The 19,634-nt window shown below is 41.8% G+C and overlaps 1 protein-coding gene across 2 annotated transcripts in view; it reads left to right on the forward strand.

Moving 5' to 3' along the window:
- Window positions 1-18,920, forward strand: part of SYNPR (synaptoporin) — a 311,298-nt gene extending 292,378 nt beyond the window's left edge. For both annotated transcript variants that reach the window (XM_059390087.1, XM_059390089.1), the window contains 2 exons: window positions 10,654-10,845; window positions 17,207-18,920. In XM_059390087.1, coding sequence (XP_059246070.1) covers window positions 10,654-10,845; window positions 17,207-17,464 — 450 coding nt within the window. In that variant the 3' untranslated portion in view covers window positions 17,465-18,920. The remainder of the gene's footprint in view (window positions 1-10,653; window positions 10,846-17,206) is intronic.
- The last annotated feature ends 714 nt before the right edge of the window (window positions 18,921-19,634 follow it).

Genomic DNA, 19,634 nt, shown 5'->3' on the forward strand with positions numbered 1-19,634 from the left:
TTTAGATAGCTAAAGACATCCCCTGCAGACCTCTTCACCTCTTTGGTGATTGGCTTTCCAAGAGGGAGAGGATTGCCGGTGAGCAAGGGCCACCAGCAGAGAACGGACAGCCTCGGCAGCCATCTGAGCCACCAGAGTACTCACTAACTGAGCACTATTTCCCTCCTTTTAAACCTTTCTTTGCTAGCAGAATGGCCCAGTGAATCTTCCTGGTTCTAACCAGTGTCAATGTGTATTCTTCTTGGGCATGGTATAAGCAGGTAGTGGAGAGACGCCCCAAGTCCCCTCTAGACATCAATTCATAGACCGTCTAGATAGTCATTTTGTGATGTATTTATTATACCACCTGTGCTGATAAGCACTCAAGGGACAAACCTAAAAGGATTCTAGATGCAACCAGATCTGTGCAGCTTTCCCTGTCCCCCAAGACTGGCTAGTGTCACCACTGTTTTGTTTGTTTTCAAAACACCAGGTCCTTTTCCTGCAAAGCCATTATCATCATCTGCAATTACTTATTCTGTAATTATTTGAGTAAGATCTCTCTTCCAACAGAGTGAATACTAGGGTCGTGTCTGTTTTTATTAATTAGTGTATTCCAGAGACCTGGCACCTAGTCGGTTCTTACTGGAGATTTATTGAATAAATCACATCTGATTTATCTGACATTCAAAACCCACTGAATACTTTTTGATGCTGTTATAGATCCAATTGTATACAGAATTTTCCCCTCTCTCTCTCTCTTTCTGTGTGTGTGTGTGTGTGTGTGTGTGTGAGAATTCATTGAGGGCTTACTATGTGTCAGGCACTGAGCTGAGTATTCTACTGAATTAACTCATGCATCCATGGCAAAAACCCTGTGAAAATGTATGTCATTATTGCCCCTTTTCACAGACTGGAAAACTGAGGCTTCTTTGAGTCCCTGCGCTAGTTAGTAACAGTTGAGATTTGAACCCAAGGCTGATGGATTCCAAAGACAATAGAATTAACTATTATGTGATGCTTTGTATTCTAAAAACCTATAGGTAGTGAGATCTACCTCACAAATTCCTAGTGAAGATTAAATGAAATAATGCACACGAAGGCCTTAGCACAGTGCGTGGCTCAAAGTGAGCGCCAAATCAGTAGCAACTATTGCAAGCAATACTGCTACTACTACTACTAATTTATCTTGAACTAATCTTCTGATATTACTATGAACTTGTTTTGAAAGGTGCTATTTGCAGTGAAAAGGTTAGGCAGGGTCAATCAGAAATCAAATCATTTTTAAGGGGTGTCTTTAATATTGATTTACAACAACATTGCAGTGAGCTAGTGAAGACTGTGTTTATTCTGAGGTTGTCAAACAGCCAAGAACACCTCCCTCTTGCACAAAGATTATGAAATCAATTGTCTGTGACTAAGCTAAAAGGAGAGATGCAGAGGATCTTTTAAAAAGTCTTCTTTTCTTAAGAGAAATGAAAAACAAGAAACAGGAGGTCCCAGTTTCATAGCTGAGCAACCACGGATCAACTGATAAAGTTCTTTGAAGAATAAACTAAAACAGAAAAATGCCGTGTGTCAATCACAATCAAATTTAACTTAAGAGGAAAAGAAATGAAGTCCCACACTGACTCTCAAGCAGAAGCCAGATTCTTTGCACATGAAACAATATGACTGATTAATACTCAGCCCTTTCAACTGAAGATCAGCCTCCACTACCTCTCTCCTTTTGCAAAATTTCGATTAGTTGATGGTGTGACAGTAGTGCATTTTACAGTAATAACATAAAACGATCCAGGGATGCCTTGGTGGCTTAGTCATTAAACATCTGCCTTTGGCTCAGGTCATGATTCCAGTGTCCTGGGATCAAGCCCCACTTTGGGCTCCCTCCTCAGCGGGAAGCCTGCACCTCCCTCTCCTACTCCCCCTGCTTGTGTTCCTGCTTTCACTATCTCTCTCTCCATCAAATAAATAAATAAATCTTTTTTTTTTTTTTTAATCCAGATTGTGCAGAGAAAGGAAAGATGCATACCACTTGAGGACTGGTACACTCCTGTTCCTACTCCATCTTTTGAACAATACCTAGCCTATAGTGGGAAGATCATTAATATTGAGCAAGTGATTAGGGAAAGGAACTGATAAAACAATGGACAAATGGAGAAATGAATGGGATTTGGAGTCCAATCAATCCGAATTTGGTATCCAGTTCCTTACTTACTTCTCTAAGCACTCCCTTCATCTGTGAAAGAAAGAAATCAAAACAAAACAAAACAAAACAATAACATCTCCTTCATAGGGCTATGGTAAGGCTGAACTGAGGTGAAATATGAAAGCATTTTAACTTCGTGCCTGATACATGTTGGGCCCTCTTTAAAGATCCTTTGGAATATAATGAGGTTCACACTTCAGCAAGGCGCACAGACTTTTGAGCTCAGTGAACCTTGTTTGCAAACAAAGCTCAGCAACTTAATGACTCTGAGAACTCAGCAGCTCACTTCACCTTTCTGAACCTTGATTTTCTCATCTGTAAAGTGGGGTCAATAATAGCCGTCTCAAAGCGCTATTTGGAGAATTAAAGGAATAATGTATGGGACCCACTATGTCTGATACATAGTAACTCCTCCATAAATGCCAGCCATAAGTATTAATATGGCCACTCAATTTTTATTATGATCCAATAAAGTCATGGGCCTCTAAAAGCAATAGAGTCCTTTAATAATAGATGAAAACCCAGATTCTGTAGCCAAACTCTTTGGCTCCGATCTTTCAAGCTGGAGTTAAGTAATTTTATTCCATCTGGAAAATGGAACTGTGTATTTCTTCCCATTTCACCAGCCACTGTTCTGCACATCTCCTGAGCATAGAGAGGTCAAGTAAGATTTTCCTCTACATCTAGGCTGAAATGCAGTCCCCACTATCCTCGTAGGCCATCTCCTCCTGTCGGCTGCCAGTAGGGAAGGCCCAAGACTCTTTGGTCACACTGGTCTGCCTTCAGACCTCTACCAGACCACTGGGGTCTTGCATTGGGCCACTTTTATCAACCCATATATGAGGTCCTACAGACCAGGAGGGACATGAGGGGCATGCTGGCCTTGTGAAGGCTCAGCTGACGGATGGCTACTAGGGTCATCTCGGACTTGAGTGCCAAAAGAAAAGGTGACATCAGTGACCCAAAACAGGAGAAGGAGCATCACTCTCACTGCGAATGGAAATGTACTTCCATTTGTTAACTTTGGTTGAAGCTGTGCCGTGTAATACGGTAGCAATAGCAATGTGGCTATTAGATAGTTGAACTGTGGCTGATACAAATGAGAATGTGCTTTAGGTATAAAATACACACCAGGGGCGCCACACCAGTGGGTTAAAGCCTCTGCCTTCAGCTCAGGTCATGATCTCGGGGTCCCGGGATTGAGCCCCACATCAGGCTTTCTGCTCAGCGGGGAACCTGCTTCCCTCTCTCTCTCTGCCTGCCTCTCTCCCTACTTGTGATCTCTGTCTTCCAAATAAATAAATAAAATCTTTAAAAATAAATAAAACAGAATACACACCAGACTTCAAAGACTTCATACAAAAAAAGGGAAAATGTCTTACCAAAAATCTTATATGTTCAGTTTCATTATATAAATACATATATTGTCTTCATGTAATTAATGGCACCAGTTTCTTTTTGCCTTTTTTTAAAAATGGGACTATTAAGAAACTTGAAATTACATATGTGATTCACATCTCTGGCTCACCTTCTGTTGGACAGGACTGACCTAGTCTCAGTGTTCCCTCCCCAGGATGGGGCCTTATAGGCCTTTCCCAACTTCAGCCACCCTGAAACTATAAAGTATTGATATTACAAATTATTACTGTCCCCTCAGCTATAAATTATTTGCTATTGTTCTTTAAATTATTTTCTTAAACCTAAATAAAATGTAATTTTGAAGAAAACCCTGTACCACTAATGGATACAAAAACCCAGCATTATTTGTCATAATTAGGAGATAGAAACGTATCAGTGGGAAGTAGAGAGTACTGGATTCCCACCAGATACCATTGCTTGTATGAAGGCTCTGAGCCTGGGGCCAATTTTCTTTGATAAACAGGTGTTAAATATTTGTGAAATAGATGTTCGTGACAGATTGGCACCCAGCTGAGACTTTCTTCTTTACTCCTCAGATTGAAAGAGAATTGTGAAGAAAAAAGCTTTTCTCAGCGTTAGGGAGCCCAGAGTTATTTATTGCTATGTCTGTGTTCCCACAATAATGGGTAACTCGAACCTGAGACCATATGGGCATAAGGGAAAAGCCACTCACTAAACAAAGAGGCTGATGCCCGGCATTCAAATCTCAGTTACTTGTGGGGACTGGGACACATCACTTAACTTCCCTGAATCTGTAAAATGGGTATAATTATATTCAGCCACTTGCAGTTATTGTGAACATCAAATGATCTTCTGCTACTCCGTGTTAACAACTAAGGACATTCTCCAGAAGTCAGTGGTCACTAGTATTCATCCTTCAAATGAAGTAAACCTGTGAGCAGGCAAGCTTCTCTCTTCCAACACAGGTCCCAAGCTCTGTCCTGAGCTGAGCTTCTAGCTTGCTATTTGATGCTGTGTTTCCTGGTTCACAGCTTCATTCCAGGATTCCTGAAAGCTGACTTACCAAAGCAAATCCAGTTACACTGAGGGTGACAGTAACTCATCGGGCTGCCCCGTTTCTGGTAGAGGCTCTCACCATAGTGTCAGCCACACAATAAACAGCAAAGCCATCAAGGAGGCAAAAGAGATAATAATATCATGGAAGTTGAGATACCGAGAATATTTGCTAATAGAAATAGGAAAATTGACCATTTTACCAATACCCAGTGTGCCGCTATCCGGGGAGGTAGTTTTACCTGCTTCTAAAAAAGTAAGTTTGCCATCACCAAAGATGATTCCCTTTTATGCCCCAGAGTGGTTCAGGACAAACATCTCTAATATATTAAATTACATTCTACTATGAAAATGAGCTTGCTAACAGCAAATTAGGAGAAGCAGGGGCAACAAAACATATCCAGCAATCGAACTGGAAACAGAGCACCCAGCCAGCATAAAGCCAGGCTGCTTCCTCTGCCTGAGGAGGCGGTTTTTTTGGATCCCTGAACACATCCTTCAAACATACTGCAGAAACACAGCCAGGCAGCGAGGCAGCAGTCTCTCGCTAGTGTCGGTGTTCTTTAGGTACAGAGTGAGACCACTAGCTCAGAGTATATTTTATAAGCCACTTAATGAACCAGAAGCAAATCCACTTATCTTTCTTGGCTCCTTTTTTGTTTTGGTTTGTTTTTAAAGATTTTATTTATTTATTTATTTGTCAGAGAGGGAGAGAGCACACGCGCACAAGCAGGCAGAGTGGCAGACAGAGGCAGAGAAAGAAGCAGGCTCCCCATCGAGCAAGGAGCCCAATGTGGGACTCTATCCTAGGACCCTGGGATCATGACCTGAGCCAAAGGCAGCGGCTTAACCCACTGAGCCACCCAGGCGTCCCTTATTATTATTTTTTTTAATCTGTGATATGGGGCTAATAGGTTTTACGGGGACCACAGAGATCCCAAGTGTGAGAGTTTTTTTTGAAGCATGAAGGCACTCGAATGCAGCCTCCCTTCTCTATGGGAATAAAGACCACAAGCAAAGCCTGCAGAAGGTACCTTCAGAGGGTTAATGGATGCACATGGTAACCTAGCTGCAAAAGTTACAGATATACCATCTGAGTTTCTTCCCTGCACAGTCTTCCTGTTAGACAGACACAGGGCAGCAGCATTCGCAAACACTGGGTCCTCGTCTACATCATCAGAAGAAAATCTCTCAAGTGGGAGGCATTTACCTCTCCTGATTCAGCAGATGGTGCAGGTGGACCCTGAACATGGCGTTAAGTAACATGACTGAGGAAGTTATCCCACCTTCTGTTTAACTTCAGGTCTTCTGGTTAGGTCGTGCTAGTATCTCCTTAATATCCCTCTAACACTTGCTCATCTCCCTTTTAACAAAGATCCCAGGCTCTACAGCCTTGTGCAAACATCCCCTGGTAGAATTTAAGGCATTTTGTTTTCACTGTGGAGTACTTATGTTTGCAATTGCCTTCTACCCATAGCAGGTTGGTTTGACATTATAGAACACATATTATTTCCTTCTGAGATGACCTCACTTATGTCAAAAGGGTAATTTGCTTTAAGTGAAAGGTGAAGCAGTAACAGGAGAATATGTGCATAAAATCAAAATTGTTTAGGTGGTACCAAAATGACTAAAATTTAGAGAACGCCAGCTAAGCTAATTATCTACAAAAACACACCAAAGCGCATCCCTCCCCCCTGGCTCATGATACACTGCAGTAATCAAGCCAGGCATTAATTATAAGGAAAGTATTCGCCTGCCTCTGCTTCAGTTTTCTCGTAAGAAAAGCAGGGCTAACGTCAAGCACGTGTGTCATAAGGTTAATGATGTCTGTAAGTGCTGAAGCAGAGTGCCTGGCGCGTAGGAAGTGCTCGGTGAACGCAGGTCATGGCAGCTGTGGTTGAGGCTCTGGAGACAATTTCTAGTTCGGAACAGCTTCTGTTGGACGCCCTGCCCCTCCCCTTCATGCTCTGTGCCAGGACCTGAGTGCATGGATCACGGCAGTGGGCCCTCTGCCCACTGGGTTCCAGCAGGGTTTGGCTAATGGGAGCCTCAGCAGGAGATTGGAAGAGAGGAGCATAGGGGTCAAGGATTTGCTCCCATACGGCGCTCCCGGCAAGCAGGTTCTAACTCAGGCTCCATGCAGAAGCCAAAGGTTTAAAAAGTTCAGGCTAATATCTTCTTTATCTAGAACTTTTTACAAAATCTCATCTTCACACTTTGCTTAGTTGTGGAACACCTGGCACTTGAGACTGCTTTCTGAAACCCTTTGCTGCGAAACTCTCAATTCTAATGACATTTATGATTTGGTCTGATTATATAAATCCCGATGCTGTTGTCAGGACAAACAGAGCCATCTGAAATTCAGTCAGTCAATATCTTGATTACATCGCCACATTATTTTTATTTGGTCTAACTTAAAGTAGGGTATGTTTAAATATACACAAGCTTAGGGACCCCTGGACGGCGCACACAGTTAAGCATCTGATTCCTGTTCTGGTTGGGGTCCTGATCTCAGGGTCATGAGATTGGTACCCCACATCGGGCTCAGTGCGGTGTCTGCTTGAGAGTCTCTCTCTCTCCCTCTGTCCCTCCCATTCATGCTCTCTCCCACTCTCTCTAAAATACATACATAAATATTTTTTTAAAATGCATAAGCTTACATAAAACAAAATAAAAGTCATCTCTAATCCTACGAGCACCACTTGGTAAACTCTTACACAGTGTTACATACATAAATGTAAATGTCTTATCAAAGCGGGACTATTTTGTATATTTCTTCCTTCCTTCCTTCTTTCAGTAAGTGTTGATGGCAACTCTTGGGCCAAGATTCAGCAACGAGCAAAGTAGACTGTTCTTGCCCTCATGGAGCTGACCTCTACCTGGGAGAAGCAGGCAAACGAAAAAAAGTATATTTTCACCGCTCACAACCATCTTATGAGAAGATACTGTTATTGTCCCATTTTACAGTGAACTAATCTGCAGCTTCAAGTCATCCTAGCAAAGTGCCCAAGAACACCATTAATGACTAGCAGGGTCAGGATTCAGCCCCAGGTCTATCTGACGGCAGACTCTGAGCCATTAGCTCGTACAGAAGATACTGTAATGTGATATATTGATGTCTCTTTGTAAAGTGGTACTAGGGGTAAAATTTTGGGTACACTCCCAAGTACAACCCATTTTTTCACTCTCAAGGATCCTTGACTTTAATCATGAAGTTTGTGGAAAATGACTTGTTACTATTTGTCATATCTAAATTAAGCAGGACTTCAGGTCCAGCTTTTGAACTTTTTAGTGTACTTGTTTTAAGTAAGAAGATCAATTATTCCTTCAAGTGAACATGAGGGGAAGTAGAGACCAGTCAAGCTCCCAGGTGCCAGAAGCAGCTGGCCAGGCTTCCATTCCTGGCTCCAGTACTTACTAACTCCTTACTCTGAGCAATTTTACTGAATCCCTCAGTTTACTGAATGCCTCAGTTTCCCCAACTGTTAAATAGGGACTGGATTAGCATCTGTTTCACAGTGTTGTTGTCAGGAGTTAATTCATGTAAACTTGGGATAATACTTCACACATAAGAAGTGCTCCATAGGGGTACCTGGGTGGCTCAGTGGGTTAAGCTTCTGCCTTCGGCTCGGGTCATGATCTCAGATTCCTGGGATCGAGCCCCGCATCGGGCTCTCTGCTCAGTGGGGAGCCTGCTTCCCTTCCTCTCTCTCTGCCTGCCTCTCTGCCTGCTTGTCATCTCTCTCTGTCAAATAAATAAATAAAATCTTTAAAAAAAAAGAAAGAAAGAAAGAAATGCCCCATAAATGTTAGCTATTCTTACTATTATCAACAAGTCTAAAAGTTTTTATATTATTTTCTCCAATTTCCACTGGAGACGTCGTCACATGTCTCTGTTCTTGTTTCCCCTCCCTACCACCATTCTCTCAAGTCTATTTTTAATTACAATGAGCATAGACCATGACAGCTACTCTCTCATAACTGGGAACGATCGGGTGTCTATAGCCCCTAACAAATATGTACCAGCAAGAGAAGGGTTCGTATTTTGCCTTTTCTTTTTTTTTTTTTTTAAAGATTTTATTTATTTATTTGACAGAGAGAGAGATCACAGGTAGGTAGAGAGGCAGGCAGAGAGAGAGAGAGGGAAGCAGGCTCCCTGCTGAGCACAGAGCCCGATGCGGGACTCGATCCCAGGACTCTGAGATCATGACCTGAGCCGAAGGCAGCGGCTTAACCCACTGAGCCACCCAGGCGCCCCCGTATTTTGCCTTTTCTTAATTCTCTCCTAAGACTGTGCTCAGTACCTGGCACATTCCTCAGGAAGGACTGATTGAATGCATGCATGAATAAAGAAGCTACCAGAATGAACATGAACCTGAATTTGTGTTCGACAGAGTCGACCTGGCTTATTTATTTGTTAGCCATTCCTCCAGCTTGTAATTCAGACTCAAAACACTTGAGTCTCTTGATTCCAAATGTTCTTATTGATTGCTGTAGATATTGTATTTGTCTGTTTCTACCACCATATTCCAGAAACAACTTAAGATAGCTTACATGGATATATGGAACACAAACTGGAATTAATTAAAAAGGAGAGGGGAAAAGAAGGGTGAGCAGGCTGGGAATAAGGCTAAAATACCCATACGATAAAAACCCTATGGGTCAGTTAAGAGAAAGTTGTGAACTTTCTAGAGCCACCATGAAACGTTCAACCGTCAAGTCACGTAATTTGCAGCAGCCTGTGGATGAAAAGGTAGCCATTTCTCAGAGGATTCAGCCACTCTGAGAAGTGGACAGTCTAGAACATTCTCCACAGAAGTCAGACCTAACATATAACTGTCCAAAACAGCATCCTTACAGTGTAAGAATTTCCACGGTGTCAATCCTAGAATCTTGATGAAAAGTAATTCAGTCATGTCATGAGGGGAAACTAACCAGAACAAGTCAGATGTGCCACGCCATTGTGTAGGAAAGAGACACAGAGCAAGTTTTCTACTTGACAGGCTTTTCATTTAGAATAGAAAAAGAAATCTTTCTGTTGGTATAGCAAATATACTCTTTTCCTTGCCAGGTCAGTGTTTTTCATATACTGGGTAAGAAGGACACAACATTTTTATTTTAGTCAAGCATAAATACAGTAAATCTGTAAATAATCTATAAATAAATACAGTAAAACTGTCTATGTTAGAACATGGTCTGCTTCTGACTTGGACAGTGACTCCCATCCCCCACCCTCTCTGAGTCATGATGGAGGATATGAGAAGTAGCCAAGAAGCTCAGAATGTTTCTTTAAAATATTCATCCTCTTACATTGTAGAGTTGTTGTTTCATGTGAAAAAAGAAACTTCTTTCCTCTGTAATCATAGCAGATGCTTTTCTAAGTCAGACAGATCTGGATTTGAATTCTGGCTCTGTCCCTTTCTCTATGTTACCTTATCCCTTTGATTTCCTCATCTTTAAAACTGGTATTAAAAATACTGTCTAACATGATGTTTGTAAGGATAATTTAATATAAAAATTATATAAAATTATCCTTGCCCATAAAAAAGCATTCAAAACAGTATGGCTAATAATACTTCCCACTTAGCACAGTCCCAAGCATACACTAGGTGACATATAAGTTTGTTAAATGATTTTTAAAAAAATGAATGAATATCTAGGAGTCTTCAACAATCAGCAAATCTCTCCATTTGCAGTCATCATCACATAGTGGCTAAGGTCATGGGCTTAGGGATTGGCTGGCCAGTTGTGACTGCTGACACATTACTAATTATCTGTGGGCATCTAGACAAGCCGCTCGATCATCCCCTGTCCCATTATTTATTTTATACACATATACATATAATGTCACAGAACTTTCTTTTATTTATTTTTCAACTTCTCCTTGGTTCCAGTGCTCTGGGATCCGGGAATTTTCTGAAAGGCAAGCCACATTGTTGCATAAAGTAACCATTTCTTTTTTTTTTTTAATAAAGTAACCATTTCTTTTCTAAAATTCACACTTTTACTGTTTTCTCTCTTTGTTTCTGTAGGACTTCATCGTCACCGTAGTCTTTTCGTTCTTGTGGTTGGTGGGTTCATCAGCTTGGGCGAAAGGACTGTCTGATGTCAAGGTCGCGACGGATCCCAAGGAAGTCTTGTTACTGATGTCCGCTTGCAAACAGCAGTCCAACAAATGTATGGCTGTCCACAGCCCTGTCATGTCCAGCCTAAACACCTCCGTGGTATGTTTCCATCTCTGCTTTACCTCCCAAAACTTTGTTTGCCATTCAAGGGAACAGAAAAAACATAGGCCAATGTAAAGGGTGATATTTTGCTCCCTGTGCAAGGTGATCCTCTGGTCATCAAGTTTTCTATTGTCAGAACCCACTGGCTTTAATGCCGCCAATTATGGAGTCTTAATAAGAACCCAGCAGGTATTGGCAGCTGCTGCTTGGATGAGAGTCAAGTCAAAATTCTAAGCCAGAAGCAGATATAAAATCTGAACTTTAAGGCTGAAACCTGCCAGAAGTTAAAAGGAATATTTGATGGCAGAGAGGTCTCCTGGGAAGAAAACATTGTTCAAACTGAACATAGCTAGAATACATCTGGTTGATTGTCTGGAGAAAAAAAACACACAGACCTGGTAGGATGCGAGAAAAACTGCATAGTATAAAAAATACTTAAACAGTTACGGTAGTTTTTTCACAGTCATTTTTTTTTTTTATCTCCTCCATGTTCCCGCTTTAATTGCCTGGTAACTTTGGAAAAGCTGAACTAAATTAGTTGAACAAAGTCAAATATTATCAAATGTATAGCTCTCACAAAAAGATAGAAAAATCTGGCAGATAACAGGGCAGCTAAATTGGATGCTTGTGTTCTTGTAAAGAAAGAAACTGCATCTAAGAAAGACAGAAGCTATAATGGCCGCAAAAAGCCGTCGTTACGGAAGAATGGAAGACCCGACAGTGTTTGCAGAAGGAAAAACATTTTTTAGCAATCCCTAAAAATAATGATCTTGGCTTCAAGGTTAGCTTATGTTTTACAGCTTTCTGAAATTTAATCTGAGAAGGCAATTAAGATGGGGGAAAAGGGTTGCTAATCATTTCCTGATGATTTGATGGTGGATCCTGCCTTGGTGAGAGAGGAAACGTGGAATGAAAGTGTGTTCGAGGGTCTCACCGTGATTTTTGCTCACTGCCGGTCACACCACTGCTGAATGCATGGAAGGATATTCCCCAGCTTCTGCAGGGTCTTTCTAGGCAGCGCTGAATGAAGGTTATTGTAATCTGGATCTCAAAATCTAAAAGAACAAAGAGAAAAATCACCCAATGTGTTTGTTCAATGACTAATCAATCTTCTAATACATTATGACATCCCTCATGGTCTATTTAATTCCACCTCTGATGTCTCTAACACGTTTTAGACTAAGCAATGGGAATTTTGAATGGGAAACAATGTGAGGTGTCTCCTAAAATCAAAAAGAGATATTTGCCTTTCTCTGCTTGACTGATTTCACTTAGCATAATACCCTCTAGGTCCATCCGTGTTGTGTGCCAATCACACTCAAATAAAAAGAGAAAAAAATATACCCACCAAATTCTACATGTACATATATATATAACATTTTCAAATAAAATATGTAATTAAATGTTTTTTTAATCAAAAAGTGAGGGGCACCTGGGTAGCTCAGCCAGTTAAGCATCTGCCTTTGGCTCAGGTCATGATCCTGGGGTCCTGGGATCAAGTCCCACATCGGACTCCCTGCTCACCAGGGAGCCTGCTTCCCCTTCCACCTCCCTTCCCACTTGTGCTCTCTGCCTCTCCAAGAAATAAATAAAATCTTTTAAAACCTAAATTTTTTAAAAAATCAAAAGGAGAAAGGATGGAAACCACATCGCATGTTCTCTGAGAGAGGACGGGTCTGCTGCTATTGTCATTATGGATCTACATCAGTTAAGGGTCCTAGTGGCAGGAAATTCAGTCCACATTAGCTAACAAAAAACCATCTGCCTGTCCCTAATGTCTGTTCTCTGCATCCCACTCTGTACCAGTGCCCGTAGGTGCTGGAATTCTGGGTTGCAACTAATAGAAACGGACTCTGATGAACCTCATCAGGAAAAAAAATCTTCGGAAGGGTATGAAGTAGCTCAGAAGACTGATGAAACTGATGAAACAGGCTCTACAAAAAGCAGTATCTAGAGCAAGGTCAAGGTTCCGGGCATGATGTGGTGTCTGATCTTGCATACTCTGCTCCCGATTCCAAGTTCCAGCACCCAGCTCACACCACTTGACTGCAACTGGGCTTTGCGAGGGAAATAAAATTTCTATTACCAAAAGCAGAGGAAAAGAATATTTATCTGCCAAATGCTGTGATTTTTTTTTTTTTCATTACAAACTCATTTGGCTTCAAAACCTATTGAGCTAGCTTTTCACAGGAAGTAAAAGTAATTAGAAAGACACTCGAAACGTGTCTTCTAAGGGCAGAATCCCGGGGCCAGAAACTGGAGGATCGGCAGGAAACTGGACAGTTCCCATCCTTCACCCTTTAGCTCTTTCTTTCTGGATGTCAGTTAGATCACTGTCTCTTTACAGATGCATTTTTTTTCTTCTTCCTGTCCACACAAAAGAAGATAGTCATCCCACGGGTTCTGAGTTTATACTTACTTTTATCTTTTTTTTTTTTAAGATTTATTTATTTATTTGAGACAGAAAGAGAGCGAACAGGGGAGGGGCAGAAGGAGAGGGAGAGAAGGAATCTCAAGATTGCTGGCTGACCATCTAGCCCTATGCAGGGTTTGATCTCACAACCCTGAGATCATGACCTGAGATCATGACGAAGAGTTGGACACTCAACTGACTGAGCCACCCAGGTGCCCCTATGTTCCTTTTCAAAGGAACATCTTGGATTGAACTAAAATCACTCAGGTTTAATCCCACATTTCCGGCAGAGAGAATCTCATGAGCTCATTTCCGGCCAGATATCCACCTTGACTGGGGATTGGGGAAATGGTGCAGAGAAAATATGGCTCCCAGAACCCAACCAGCTTGCCAACTAGGGGCATGTAGGCTTTGGAGGAAGAGCCAGATGCACCACAAGGGCTGACCTCTACGAGTAAGTGGTTCAGCAACAGCAGTGATATCTCTACCAGGGTAACAAATTTACTTTCTCCAAAGCATTTTGGCATCTATGATTTCCCACTAACACAATTAGGAAGGGAGCTATGCAGATATTTCAAACGCAGGGAGCTGTGGTGAGGGGATCTACATAAGACTTCCCAAGTCATGACAGTATTGCCAGGCCAGAGCCAAGTCCGCAAATGCTGTTGCCACTCGAAACGGCTAAAGGCATAGCACTGGAGTTAGTCTGCTAGGGTTTGAATCTCCACCATTCAATAATGGACTGCCCTTGGACGAATTAATTCCGGTCCCTACACCTTCATTTCTTTATCTATAAAATGGGGCTATTATCAACCATACCTCACAAAACTGTTGTTCGATGAGATGATAGATGATAAATACTTAGCACAGTGCCCAGCCTAGGGCAGATGTCCAGTAAGTGTCAACAAAGCCTGCCTCTCCAATACCTTCATTTTCCTAAGCGTCAGATCATGTTAGAACCCAAAGAACGGGGTAGGGGAAAGGAATGTTTGTTTCTCTCTCTCTCTCAACTTTTCTTTCAAAGATTCCCTGAGCATAATTTCCATCCATAATTTCTACTTCCGCTTCTCTGGCTTTATTATATGCAAACTTGACGTATCTTCTCGGCTAATCTAGATCTCATCTCCTCATTCTTTATGCACGATTTCTTGAGGTCTCTCCTTCCGTTGTCCCCACATCTAAGCTTGAATCAAAATCCTTACTCCAATTTCAGTTGCAACAAAATGGCAAGAAAGGATTAGAAGGCCCATGAGCCTCTGCCATGTGCCCGCCATGAGTCTGCAATATCAATGTGATGACAATGGAATAAGACATCGCCTCTCACGATGCATGGGGACACCTTGCTTATGTTCTCACTTTTAAGTTGCATGTCCCTGATTTCTAGATTCTTCTTGAGCATAACTTTCTTGGAAACCAAGTAGCAGCAAGCAAAAGGGAGAAATCAAGGAATAAGAAATATGAAGTGACAGCTCTCGGCAAAGCCATCTCTTCATATCTGGAAAGATTCCCTTATTTAATTTTTTTTTTATTTTTTCAGTGTTCCAAGATTCATTGCTTATGCACCACACCCAGTGCTCCATGCAATATGTGCCCTCCTTAATACCTACTACAAGGCTCACCCATCCCCCACCTCCCTCCCCTCCAAAACCCTTTGTTTCTCAGAGTCCACAGTCTCTCATGCTTTGTCTCACCCTCCAGTTTCCCCCAATTCACTTTGCTTTTCCTTCTCCCTATGTCCTCCATGTTATTCCTTATGCTCCACAAGTAAGTGAAACTGTATGATAATTGACTCTCTCTGCTTGACTTATTTCACTCAGCATAATCTCCTCCAGTCTCGTCCATGTTGATATAAAAGTTGGGTATTCATCCTTTTTGATGGAGATGTAATACTCCCATTTGTATATATGGACCACATCTTCTTTATCCATTCGTCTGTTCAAGGGCATCTTGGCTCTCTCCACAGTTTGCCGATTGTGGCCAAAAGATTCCTTGATAATTTTTTCTAATCATATTGACATATATTTGCAAAGATCGAGCTTAATCAAGATCTCCCCTAGCTAGAAAATATCCTAGTTACTATACACCCGGATGAAAGTTCCCGCATGCAGGTAGCCGTTTCATTGGTGATTACCTATGTTGTTTTGATCACATAGCTGTTAGGCTGTGAGTACCTTATTTATGCTTTGTGTCTCCCTCAGCAAGGAGCCAGGAGCCCGGCATAAAATAATGGTAAACAAATGTCAGTTAACATTAGAGGAAGAGAAGAGGGTGGAATGGAAGAGAAGGAGGAAGGGATAAACCAGTCTTTTAAATCCCATGAGGGCCTAAGTATTGCTTGGGCTGCCCACATCCCCTATTGTCAAAGTCCCACGTCAGCTTATGGTGCAGCCAAAGAGCCAGCTGAATACAAGTCATGGAAATACTGGGGAAAGTATTCAGTGCATAGCTTAGCAGTCAGTAAGCATTTTCTAGTGTGTCCAGCACCATCCGGCTGCTTTACACATGTTCTCTTTAATCCTTACAACTGTCACCCAAGTCAGGAATAATTGTCTTTGTTCCATCTAAGTTTGGGGGTGGGGGAGTGGGAACGCTGAGTTCCAGAGGCTAATTGCCTTGTCCAAGATCACAGAGCAAGAAAGTGTAGAGTTTAGGCAATCCTGATTTCAAAACCCACGGGATGACTCCCAAGTTGACATTCAGGTAGCATGTCCTGATCAACCCACAGCTAAAATATGCAAATACTTTGGTGAAAATCCCCTACTCCAAGGCCCCAAAGCACCTCATCTTGACTACATTAGCCTCCCACCGGGCACCATTCTACCATCCAGCAACCAAGGGATAAATTCTGGCCCAGCAGGGGACTTCCAGCTCCCAAATTCCAGAGCTATGGTGGTGGCCCAAGTCCATTTTGATTGGTGATTGTCACACTGAGTGGCTACGAAATATACCTTAATGTCCTCACAGCTTTATATCATCCTGTTGTCTGTCTCCAGTAGGGGGCTGTTAAAATAGACCACTCATGGTTAGTTCCCAGGTCAGTTCCACTGCCCCCGGGGAAAAGGCGGGGGAACAACTGTTCTGTTTGGGGCCTCCTGCACCAGGAAAACAGTTCTGCTTCCAACAAACACAGGGTCTGGGGAGGCAACACCTGATCCTTGAACTTACCAACAATGCCCTTTTGGAGAGTCAGAAGAATTTCCCAGGTCTTGGGAAAATATCTCCTACTTCTCGGAAACCTGCATTTCACTTATCGTCCAGTTTCAACATTCATTTCTGAATGTGAAAGGCACAGAAAGTTCAACTATTCAAAGTCACAACCTTCGTGTGCACCATCATATGTGTGCTCACCTGCATACCACCTGTAAGAGTGCTTCCTCCATACTTCTCTGTCTTTGAGTTGACTCATGTTTTGTAGCACTACAAGAGCGGGAAGAGTAGGATCTCTAGCCATAACAGGAAGGTGACCTTGTAAATTAACGCACTATCATTAAAATGAAAATTCTCTACTCTGTACCCCCCGAAGACCTCTTACACAGTGACGAATACCTCATTTGGAGAGATAGTAATGCTTAAGTAAGGGCTCAAACGATGGAGTCAGACAGAACAGGACTTGACTCTTCTCTACTACTTAGCAAGTCATGTGACCTTGAACAAGATTCTTGTCCTGAACCTCAGTCTTCACATCTTTAATATGGATATAATCGTAGCACCTTCTTCTCAGAATAAATGAATCGATATACACTAAACCCTTTACAGTGCCGAACATGAGGTAAGCATTCAATAAAGGTCAGATATTCTACATGAAATAGCAGATAGAAATGAAAAATTAGAAGCGATCTCAATCTTGAACGAAAGGTAGCCTTACGTGTCATGAAGGAGTGTTCTGAAATTCAGATTTTTCTTGCATTTCCATCTTTCAACTCACCTGCTCTGATTCTCCTTTAGGTCTTTGGGTTCTTGAACTTTATCCTCTGGGCTGGAAACATCTGGTTTGTTTTCAAGGAGACCGGCTGGCATTCTTCGGGACAGAGATATCTCTCCGACCCAATGGAGAAGCACTCGGGCAGCTATAACCATGGCGGGTACAACCAAGACAGCTATGGTTCAAGTGGTGGGTATGGGCGGCAGGCAAGCCTGGGGCCGTCCTCAGATGAGTTTGGCCAACAGTCCAGTGGCCCGGCTTCTTTTACCAATCAGATTTAAGAGGTCATATTTGCATTCTTCTGGCGCTAGCCTCACCACCTTCCATCCCAGTGGCAGAAGAATTTTATAAGAGTTTCAATCAATTATTAATGCAGAGGGTGTTGAACGTAAATCAGAGAGCTGGAGTCCTCATTAAGGCAGAAAGGCCTGGGTCATGATAAATGGTACTTAGAGAGGAGACGATGTGAAGAGATACATTATTCATCATAGATGCCTAATTGGAAAGTACCTTGTTATATACACAGATACTTTTATGGTCGTTTTGTAGGTGTGTTGAGATAGTAGAAGCATTTTGTAGCTTAAAAGTCTCTAGTATGTATTATGCATAAAGTAAATTATATAGCACTGAGTTTCCCAATGCATTTTGATGCAAAAGACGTTTTAATGATTTCTATAAGACAGCTTGGTGTATCACACGTGCATGTGTTACTGTGTTTGGTTGCAGACCCTGTAGGACTGTGAGTCTCTAAGTATTTGTTTCAGACAATTACTCTGTTGTTTTTTTCTTTAACTTGATGAATCAATCAGTGCTCATATGATGTAGTGCATGAATAAGCATTTGCTCACAAAATGAACATTTGAACTGTATTTATGAAAATTTTCCAGTCTGCACCATGAATTTGTTAAATGGAGGTTTAAAGAAATATATTCATTACTTTGTATACTTGCAAATTTGTCTCTTTGGCTTTGCCCAATTCTGAATGCATTGTAACTGAGGTTTAGGACTTTTTTTTCCCTATTAGTCGATATGCAGTGTTATATATGGCAACTGCCCAATATTTATTCAGTTGTTTAGCTAAATATTTACATTCTTGTAACTTTCTATGGTGTTTTGTGGCTCTTATCCTAAGGACCATGAATAATGGGCCCAACAACTGTTTCTGTTTATGGAGTGTGTTTTCTTAGAATAATAGAGATGCAGGTATCAGACACCATAGTCGAGAAGCTATTGTGTCGACATATTAATTTATAAAAGACATTCTGTAGAACCTACACTACAGCTAAACTTTTAAATCCTATTTATTTATAAAGTTAATATGTTCCTTGATCCAATTATTAAAAATTCTCCAGTCATGGCTTAACTTACTAATTACTAATTCTGGTTTGAGAGTTACCCATAAATTAGAAATGACTTCTGTGAGCAACTCTGATCCCAAAGAGGGTTCTCATGAAATATTTCTCAGAATTTATTCATTATCAAGAAAATGCCAATCTTCGCCTCTTTGTTTTAACTCAACTGAAATATCAAGACCCAACAATGAGGGCAAACCATGGATCTGTATTTCCAGATAAAAGTTGTTATCAATGTATAAACTCTGTGTGATCTGTGACGTTGGAAGCATTGTAGCACAAAACAGCTGTGTTTCTTAGATGATATCTGTAACCAGTTTCTGGATCCTGTTGGATAAATCTGTATTGTGATATCTATTTGACCTTAATAAAGTTATTGCTTCCAGTGCTGGCTGGGTAGTGCAGAATTGCAGTAGAACCCGGTTCGCTTTAACAATGAATTTAACAATACCTTTATACAAGGTACAAATGCACCGTGTTTCCCATCTCTCCCCCTGCCCTTGCTTCCAAGCCCCGGGTTGTTTGTTTGGTGCTTCTCCCACTTTAGGACCCTCTCTGCACCCACTGCTATACAAAAGACTAGGGTGTGAGAGTAAGAAAAAAAAACAGAAATATGCCTCACATTTGAGAAGGTTACACTCCATTAAGAGAGGCAGGCATGAAAATAATCACACCCCACCTACTTTGTGTGCAACATGGAGAGACAGAGGAGTCCACGAGAAAGAACGTTTATCCAGGGGGCTTGAGCTAGTTAGAGGGAGGGGTGCTGAAGACTGGAGGCCTGGCCCGGGTTTCACACAGACAGAGAGGCAGGGAAGAGTATCCCAGGCAGAGAGTTGCCTTGCAAAGCACTCAGATGGTGGGAGACAGGATGGCCGGGTCTAGTTGCCTGAGTAGAGTGAGCGAGGGGGGCTTTGGCCAGGGGAGTTGGCAGGTTGAGGGGGCGGGGTGGGGGGGCTGTCAGGTGGCCACAAATGGGAATTCTGTCTTTATCCCAGAAATGCTAAGGGAATGCATTAGTAGATTTAAAGCAGAGGAGGGACACAATGAGATCAGCATTTTGGAAAGTTCTAGGGGCTGCCGGGTAGAAGGTAGACTG

Source organism: Mustela nigripes, chromosome 2, assembly GCF_022355385.1.
Source record: "Mustela nigripes isolate SB6536 chromosome 2, MUSNIG.SB6536, whole genome shotgun sequence".
Taxonomy (NCBI): Eukaryota; Metazoa; Chordata; class Mammalia; order Carnivora; family Mustelidae; genus Mustela; species Mustela nigripes.